General features: G+C 50.4%; 1 protein-coding gene across 3 annotated transcripts in view; it reads right to left on the bottom strand.

The window, feature by feature from the left end:
* Positions 1-2,203: 2,203 nt before the first annotated feature.
* The window catches only part of STIP1 (stress induced phosphoprotein 1), a 24,000-nt gene continuing 16,592 nt past the window's right edge, over positions 2,204-9,611 (bottom strand). For all 3 annotated transcript variants that reach the window (XM_017892644.1, XM_017892652.1, XM_017892660.1), the window contains exons 9-14: positions 7,831-7,927; positions 7,575-7,699; positions 3,837-3,873; positions 3,521-3,624; positions 3,129-3,301; positions 2,204-2,695 (exon numbers count right to left, since the gene is read on the bottom strand). In XM_017892644.1, the coding sequence (XP_017748133.1) occupies positions 2,623-2,695; positions 3,129-3,301; positions 3,521-3,624; positions 3,837-3,873; positions 7,575-7,699; positions 7,831-7,927 (609 nt within the window). In that variant the 3' untranslated portion in view covers positions 2,204-2,622. The remainder of the gene's footprint in view (positions 2,696-3,128; positions 3,302-3,520; positions 3,625-3,836; positions 3,874-7,574; positions 7,700-7,830; positions 7,928-9,611) is intronic.

The following is a 9,611-nucleotide window of genomic DNA, read 5'->3' as shown; positions in this document are numbered from 1 at the left end:
TTTAGGCCATTCTCCTGCGTCAGCCTCCCGAGTAGCTGGGACTACAGGCGCCCGCCACCTCGCCCGGCTAGTTTTTTCTATTTTTTAGTAGAGACGGGGTTTCACCGTGTTAGCCAGGATGGTCTCGATCTCCTGACCTCGTGATCCGTCCGTCTCGGCCTCCCAAAGTGCTGGGATTACAGGCTTGAACCACCGCGCCCGGCCAGGGCTACTTTCAAACTCATGAACTCAGACCTGCCAGGTGAATGAGTGAACAGAACTTGGACCTGACCATTCACAACCTCCCGGGCCCTCAGGTCCCCCAGCTCCAAACACACCTCCACTGTGCTCCACTTGGACGTGCCTCCCTGAGTCCCCACAAGGCTCACTCCCATCAAGTCCCTGCTTAGGTGTCACCTCAGGGGTCTCTGGTGGTCTATACCCTCCTGCTCATCACGTCCTAGGATGTGGGCTTCAGTAGAGCAAGGCATATCCGCCACCAGCTCTGCGCACAACAGTGGCCTTTCCAGCGAATACACTGGGGACCGGAGCATAGAGGGTGGGCAAGCCTGGGGGCAGCAGAGTCCTGCTGATGGAGGAGGCTGCCTGAACGGCGTCACCCAGATGAGGAAGGGGGCGGCCTGCCGGGGATTCCCAGGGGAAAGCAAGCTGATGAAACCAGCAGCAGGAAGTCCAGCCAGCTGCTAGTCTCAGAGACTTCCTAGCCCAAAAAGCAGCACTCTTGGAGCAAATGAGGAAGTTTTACTCCTGCCCCAGAGGCCTCCCCAGTCCAGGAAGACAGCTTTAGAAAACGCAGCTTTTTGCAACCATGGAAAAGTGTAAAATTAAAGCTTAGAACCCTAAATTCTCAGGTGAGAGCCGTGCATTGTAACCATCACCCAGGCCGGGTGCGGTGACTCACGCCTGTAATCCCAGCACTTTGAGAGGTCAAGGCGGGTAGATCATGAGGTCAGGAGATTGAGACCATCCTGGCTAACATGGTGAAACCCTGTCTCTACTAAACATACAAAAAAAAAAAAAGAAATTACCCAGGCGAGGTGGCGGACGCCTGTAGTCCCAGCTACTCGGGAGGTTGAGGCAGGAGAATGGCGTCAACCGGGAAGGCGGAGCTTGCAGTGAGCCGAGATTGTGCCACTGCACTCCAGCCTAGGCGACAGAGCGAGACTCCGCCTCAAAAAAAAAAAAAAGAAAAAAACAAATAAAAACCCATCACCCAGTGGGGTGCGGTGGCTCATGCCTGTAATCCCAGCACTTTGGGAGGTTGAGGCAGGCAGATCGCTTGAGGTCAAGAGTTCGAGACTAGCCTGGCCAATATGGCAAAACAGCTGTCTCCACTAAAACACAATTATTAGCTGGGGGTGGTAGCAGGCTCCTGTAATTCCAGCTACTGGGGAGGCTGAGGTAGGAGAATCACTTGAACCCAGGAGGTGGAGGTTGCAGTGAGCTGAGATCGCACCACTGCACTCTGGCCTGAGACTCTGTCTCAAATAACAAAACAAAAACAAAAACAATCCATGACCCAACTCCTAAATCTTTTTTTTTTTTTGAGAGGGAGTCTCGCTCTGTCGCCTGGGCTGGAGTGCAGTGGCCGGATCTCAGCTCACTGCAAGCTCCACCTCCCGGATTTACGCCATTCTCCTGCCTCAGCCTCCCGAGTAGCTGGGACTACAGGCGCCCTCTGCCACGCCCGGCTAGTTTTTTTTTTGTATTTTTTTAGTAGAGACGGGATTTCACCGTGTTAGCCAGGATGGTCTCGATCTCCTGACCTCGTGATCCGCCCGTCTCAGCCTTCCAAAGTGCTGAGATCACAGGCTTGAGCCACCGCGCCCGGCCTCCAACTCCTAAATCTAACAGCAACTGACAGTATAGCTGCCCTCCCCCCACAGTGACCTCCAGAGGTCACACGGGAATCCTGTTCTCTGGATCTAGCCAGTTTCTAACTTTGGGACTATAATTTGGAGAACTAACAGCACTGGGGACACCCCAAAGCTTATCTGAACCTCTCATTAATACCACTTGGGGTGGGGAAGCCTCCAGATGTCCCTCCAGCCACTGAGCAACAGCGCCACCTAGCAACCCTCTCAGCAAAGCCACCTGACTCCTCCTAAGCCCACCCCAAAGAGAAGAGCGAGATCAGGTTCCAGGAGCAGCCCCTGCAAGACAAACTCTTGGTTAAAAAAAAAAAAAACACTCAAGGCCAAAGCAACATATAACCACGCCCAACTGGCTTGTTTTATTGGAGAAGGGGACGCGGAATAAACAACGTGAGACAGCTGGGACCTGAGGCTGGAAGAACCCCCTCCCCTCCCCATACATGCCCACTGCCCCAAATAAAAAATAACCAACTATGGGAGAGCAGCCGAGACAGCAACTGGGGGCAGGGGAAGGAGATACGGAACTCGAGGGCAACGGTGGAGAGACCATGCGTGTGCTGGGAGGGCCCAGAGGCAGCGGTGGCACAAACAGCGCAGGTACGAGTCTCTGTGTCTTCCCCGGGGTTATGTATAAATATAGAGAGATGAGGCCTTCTCTCCCCTGCTCTCCCTTCTGCTCTGTGCTGCTCGCCGCGGTCCCAGCTCCTCTTTCCACATGAGGGCGAAGGGAAGGGGGATGAACAAGTCATCACCGAATTGCAATCAGACCCACATCCATCAGCTTCTGGATCTTCTGTGCTATTACAGGATTCTTTAAGTGTCTACAGAGGAAGAGGCAGTTATTTGAAATGAGACAACCTTTAAAATCTTACTTGCTCTCACAGCAAGCCCCAATTCAACCCCCTCTACAGAAGGCCCCAGCAGGGAGGGGTCCTGGCGAGGCCTGGGGCGCAGAGCTGCAGAGGCCTGCTCCACTTTGCAGAACTTGCCAGTCCTACTCCGAGCCCACGACACAGCTTCCAGCCAAGACCTTTCTCCCAGCTAAATGGGCTTTTCCAAATGACTGCTTAAGCTATCATGACTAACAAACAAGGCCCTTCCAGCTCTCCACCCACTGCCAATCTCCTCAAGTTTAGGAAGAATGACAGAATTCCTCTTCCTCCCAGACCAAGCACACCCCTCCCAGCTGCGTGCACTCATCTGCCTGCTTTTGTTCTCCATTTCCAGCAAGGCCGCCTCTTTGACTCTACATACTCGCTGAGTGCCTGGGGGTCCTTCTGCATCTGTTCCAGGATAAGGCGCATGGCTGGGTCACTCATGATCTGCTGCACCTCGGGGTCGGCCATGGCTCGTCGCTTCACATCTTCGGGGCTGTCGTGCCGGTTGTACTGTGCCATCATACAGCGTTGGTAGCCGTCTGCCGCCTCCTGCAGTCCAGAAGAGACAAAGGGGAAGAGTGTTAGCACCACCCAGCTCACTACTTCAGCAGGTCCAAGATAACAGAGGTAACTGACAAGGGAAGACAGAGCAAGTAAGAGAGAAACAGGGAAATGGAGGTGACAGGGAAGAAATCAGGGACTGAACATGGAAAAGACCCAACACAGAAAAAGGCAGGGCGAGCCCTGGAGCCCCAGAAGCAGCCCCACCTTACAGCTGGAGTCCAGGTCTAGCGCCTTCTGGTACACATCCATGGCTTTGGTGTAGTCCTTCATCGCTTCCAGGGCAGCAGCTTTCCGTGTATAACCCTTGACTACAGACAGGAGAGGTGGTGCGTTATCCAAACGCAGCGCCCAAGGCTGCTCCTTGCACCTCTTCACCTGCACATCAACACTGTTCACACCTGCTGATGCTGGATCCTAAATGCTACAGGTCCCAAGGACACACAGGTAGACAAAGGGCTTGCCCTTTCCTTCTCTAATCTTTTGGCTAGAGACAGGGAACAGGCAGCAGAAAGGCACTTACTGAAGGTCGGCTCCAACTGGATACATTCCTCACAGTCCTAGAATGAAGCAGCAGAAAGATATTAGGCTCACTCCCTTGGACAAGCTCACTACAGGCAGCTCAAGCATGTGAACTTCCAACTAACACCTCATCCAGCACCACACAGAGGTGACGACACCAGAAAAGACAACTCCAGATGATGGATCATCCCACAAAAGACTAACTGCCTGGACTCTGCAAGAGGCTGATGCTATGAAAAACACATAGCGGGGGACAATTCCAGTTTGAGAAACTGAAGAGTACATGACAGCTAGACCAAATGCATGGGCCTTGGTACTGAGAGCTCTGGAATCCAAAACCACTACTGATTAAAAAACAAAACAACGCCGGGTGCGGTGGCTCATGCCTGTAATTCCAGCACTTTGGGAGGCTGAGGTGGGTGGATCAACTGAGGTCAGGAGTTCAAGACCAGCCTGGCCAACATGGTGAAACTCCGTCTCTACTTAAAAAAAAAAAGAAAAAAAAGGCGGCCAGGCGCGGTGGCTCACGCCTGTAATTCCAGCACTTTGGGAGGCCAAGGCGGGTGGATCACCTGAGGTCGGGAGTTCAAGACCAGCCTAACCGAGATGGAGAAACCCCTTCTCTACTAAAAATACAAAATTAGCTGGGCGTGGTGGCACATGCCTATAATCCCAGCTACTAGAGAGGCTGAGGCAGAAGAATTGCTTGAACCTGGGAGGCAGAGGCTGCGGTGAGCTGAGATCGTGCCATTGCGCTCCAGCCTGGGCAACAAGAGTGAAACTCTTTCTCAAAAAAAAAACAAACAAACAACAAAAAAAATTGCTGTGCTGGTGGCTGCACCTGTAATAATCCCAGCTACTTGGGAGGCTGAGGCAGGAGAATCGCTTGAATATGGGAGGCGGAGGTTGCAGTCAGCCAAGATCACACCATTGCACTCCAGCCTGGGCAACAAGAGTGAAACTCTGTCTCAAAATAAAATAAAATAAAAAACCCCTAGTTTTAAAACATATTTTTGGAGAAGTGGGCAAGTCTGAGTATGGATGGACAGATGGCAGATGGCATCAGGCCTTGGTCTGGTGAGGTTGCGTGTGCTGACAGTGCTGCACTGGACAGGGAGTCTTTTCAGGCAATGCGTGCACAAGACTTGGATGTCTCATTCTAAGTGCCAAATGAATACAATTTCCTTTCACAAACAGTTCAGCAAAAAAGGTCAGTATTTAATTGTCAGATAAAAGTTGAAGATACACCAGATATTCACTATGTATTCTTCTCTCTGAAACATCTTCAAAGTAAGAAATCATGAAGAAGAGAATATTATGCAGGCCGGGCGCGGTGGCTCAAGCCTGTAATCCCAGCACTTTGGGAGGCCGAGACGGGTGGATCACGAGGTTAGGAGATCGAGACCATCCTGGCTAACACGGTGAAACCCCGTCTCTACTAAAAAATACTAAAAAACTAGCCGGGCGAGGTGGCGGGCGCCTGTAGTCCCAGCTTCTCTGGAGGCTGAGGCAGGAGAATGGCGTAAACCCAGGAGGCGGAGCTTGCAGTGAGCTGAGATCCGGCCACTTCACTCCAGCCTGGGCGACAGAGCAAGACTCCGTCTCAAAAAAAAAAAAAAGAAAGAAAGAGAATATTATGCAATACACTGAGCTTACCTGGGCTTAATTCCAACCCTTCCACCAAGAAGCTGGACAGCAGCAGAAATCCCATTGATTCTTTCTCCACGCTCTCATGATTGGGAAAGCACTGCCCACCTCCGAGGTGACGGACAACCTGCTATTCTTTGCCTCACAAATCAATATGCTTTTGACATGACTCTTGTACAATCCTACTAGTAGAAATGATGTCTCTAAGCTGAGACACAGACCCAGAAGACAATGGCACAAAATATAAAAACCAACACAAACGCAGGTATGGCTGTTTCTAGACGGGTCACACTTTGTCACCTTCTCACAATATAGTCCAGGTTTGTCAGCTAGAGAACAGTCAAAAAAAACTGCTGAAAGAGGCAGGGGGCTGATATTCGATAGAATGATGAGAACTCCATTCACAGTGTCAATCGTATTTGACCAAACTTGATATGACTGAGAACAGCAGACCTACCTAGCTGAGCAAAACAGAAAAGCAAGGAAGGATGGTACAGCTGCTGAAAAACATATGGTGGTTCCTCAAAAATTAAACATAGGTCGGGCGCAGTGGCTCATGCCTGTAATCCCAGCACTTTGGGAGTCCAAGGCAGGAGGATCGCTTGAGCCCAGGAGCTTAAGAGCAGCCTGGGAAAACATGGTGAAACACTGTCTCTATAAAAAAATAGAAAAATTGGCCGGGCACAGTGGCTCACGCCTGTAATCCCAGCACTTTGGGAGGCCGAGGCGGGCGGATCACGAGGTCAGGAGATCGAGACCATCCTGGCTAACCTGGTGAAACTCCGTCTCTACTAAAAAATAGTGAGCCAAGATCGCGCCACTGCACTCCAGCCTGGGTGACAGAGCGAGACTCCCTCTCAAAAAAAAAAAAAAATTAGCAGGGTACAGTGGTGCACACCTGTAGTCCCAGCTACTCAGGAGGCTGAGGTGGGAGGATGGCTTAAGCTGGGGAAGCAGGGGTTGCAGTGAGCTGACATCGTGCCACTGCACTCCAGCCACCCTGGGCGACAGAGCCAGACCTCGTCTTAAAAAAAAAACAAAAAACAAAAGGAGGCCAGGCGCAGTGGTTCACCCTTGTAATCCTAGCACTTTGGAAGGCTGAGGCGGGTGGGTCATCTGAGGTCAGGAATTCAAGGCCAGCCTGGCCAACACAGTGAAACCCCGTCTCCACTAAAATACAAAAAATTAGCCAGGCACGATGGCGGGTGCCTGTAATCCCAGCTACTTGGGAGGATGAGATGGGAGAATTGTTTGAACCCGGGAGATGGTGGCAGCTAGCCGAGATTGTGCCACAGCACTCCAGCCTGGGCAGCTGAGCGAGACTCTGTCTCAAATAAACAAACAAACAAAAAAAGTAAACACAGACACCACATGGCCCAGCAATTCCACTTTTTAAAAATGGTTAAAAAGGGCCGGGCGCAGTGGCTCAAGCCTGTAATCCCAGCACTTTGGGAGGCCGAGACGGGCAGATCACGAGGTCAGGAGATCGAGACCATCCTGGCTAACACGGTGAAACCCCTTCTCTACTAAAAAATACAAAACAAAACTAGCCGGGCGAGGTGGCTGGCGCCTGCAGTCCCAGCTACTCGGGAGGCTGAGGCAGGAGAATGGCGTGAACCCGGGAGGCGGAGCTTGCAGTGAGCTGAGATCTGGCCACTGCACTCTAGCCCGGGCGACAGAGTGAGACTCCGTCTCAAAAAAAAAAAAAAAAAAAGTTAAAAAGGCAAAAACAAAGAAAAAAGAGGAAGGATACAGGGGTGAAAGGACCCACCTTCCAATGTACTGCCAACCAGTAGTAACTCCATGGGCCAGGACCAGTTGGATACAGGTCCCATATTTTACACACACACACACACACACCACTATAAATCTAGGCAACACAGCAAGACCCCAACTCTACAAACAAATTAAAAATGTAGCGGGATGTGGTGGTATGTGCCTGTGGTCCTAGCTCCTCAGGAGGCCGAGGCAGGACAAAGTGAGACACTGTCTCAAACATCATCATCAACCCAATGTTGACGAAAACACAGAGAGAAAACCCACTCCTCACGTGCAGGCTTATAGTAATGGCCGCCCCCACAGGTCTCCTCACCTTGAGTGCCAGCTGGAACTCCAGGAGCTTGGTATAGCAGGCAGCTCGATTGCTGTATAATTTGGCATCTTTCGGATTCCTTTTGATGGCTTCTGTATAATGCTTCATGGCCTGGGGATAGTCCCCTGGGGAAGAAAAACAAAGTCTATCTTTTAAAAAGCAAAAGCCCCACATGTAGCCGGCCATATTACCCCCCAGCCTGGCATGGGAGGCACACGCAGCACCGCTCCCCCGATCCCCGAGCTGCAGGCAGCACCTTTCTGAAAACACTCGTTGCCTTTGTTCTTCTCCTCCAAAGCCAGGTCGGGGTTTATGTAGGCCAGCCGCTCTTGCTCCTTCAGGATTTTCTCTGCCTACAAAACACAATTCTTGGAATAGTAAACACTCATAATCATCTAAATATTAGGACGTTAATTTTCAGAGAATTGCTGACAAGCTTTTATTTTTGAGACGGAGTCTCGCTCTGTCACCCAGGCTGGAGTGCAGTGGCACGACCTCGGTTCACTGCAAGCTCCACCTCCCAGGTTCACGCCATTCTCCTGCCTCAGCCTCCTGAGTAGCTGGGACTACAGGCGCCCGCCTCCACACCTGGCTAGTTTTTTTTTTGTATTTTTTTAGTAGAGACGGGGCTTCACTGTGTTAGCAAGGATGGTCTCGATCTCCTGACCTTGTGATCCGCCCACCTTGGCCTCCCAAAGTGCTGGGATCACAGGCGTGAGCTATTGCTATGGTCCTTGCTATTGCTGGCAAATTTTTAAAAGAAATTTACAGTTTTTTTTTTTTTTTGAGACGGAGTCTCGCTCTGTCTCCCAGGCTGGAGTGCAGTGGTGGGATCTCAGCTCACTGCAAGCTCCGCCTCCCGGGTTCACGCCATTCTCCTGCCTCAGCCTCCTGAGTACCTAGGACTAGGGGTGCCTGCCACCATGCAAGGCTAATTTTTTGTATTTTTAGTAGAGATGGTGTTTCACCGCATTAGCCAGGATGATCTCGATCTCCTGACCTCATGATCCACCCGCCTAGGCCTCCCAAAGTGCTGGGATTACCATAAAAGAGAATGAATGGCACTGACACAACACTTGGTGCAAAAATAAGCCCTGTATGAAAAGGATACACACCTCACTAGCACAATTCATTTTCTCACCAATCCTTTTGTGAATATAAAGTCACGCCCTACATAATTTATGACAATTGGCCTGATTCACATCATTTTTGTTGTATAAAATAGTCAAAGTGTTATGTTACAAGAACTATTAACACTCTTAATGCACAGGCTCTCAATATTAACACATTTAGGGTTGAAATCTTGGCTAATACAAAAAACTGCAAAAAATAAAACAAAACAAAACAAAAAACCAGATCACTTCCTATATGTTGTCACTGTTAAATGACAGAAAAAGAATCATATAAGATGACCAAAGCCACTACCTAAAAAAAGGTCAGGTTCAGCCAGGCATAGTGGCTCACGCCTATAATTCCAGCACTTTGGGAGGCTGAGGAGGGCGGATCACTAGAGTTCAGGAGTTCAAGACCAACCTGGGCAACACAGTGAGACCCCCTTCTCTACAAATAATTAAAAAATTAGCTGGACGTGGCCAGGTGCAGTGGCCTATAATCCCATACTTTGGGAGATTGAGGTGGATGGATCATGAGGTCAGGAATTTTGAGACCAGCCTGGTCAATATAGTGAAACTTCATCTCTATTAAAAATACAAAAATTAGCTGGACGTGGTGGTGCGCACCTGTAGTCTTGGCTACTCGGGAGGCTGAGGCAGAACTGCTTGAACCTGGGAGGCTGAGGTTGCAGTGAGCAGAGACCGTGCCACTGCACTCCAGGCCGGGTGACAGATCGAGACTCCGTTTCAAAAAATAAAAAAATAAAAAATTAGCTGGATGTAGTGGCACACGGTTGTAATCCTAGCTACTCAGGAGGCTGAGGTGGGAAGATCAATGAAGCCCAGGAGGTTGAGGGTGCAGCGAGCCATAACTGTGCCACTGTACTTCAGCCTAGGCGAAAGAGTGAGACCTTATCTCAAAAAA

The sequence above is a fragment of the Rhinopithecus bieti genome, unplaced genomic scaffold (assembly GCF_001698545.2).
Source record: "Rhinopithecus bieti isolate Rb0 unplaced genomic scaffold, ASM169854v2 scaffold_1017, whole genome shotgun sequence".
NCBI lineage: Eukaryota > Metazoa > Chordata > Mammalia > Primates > Cercopithecidae > Rhinopithecus > Rhinopithecus bieti.
Note: the sequence above shows the minus strand (reverse complement) of the source record. Positions and strands in the feature narration are given on the sequence as shown.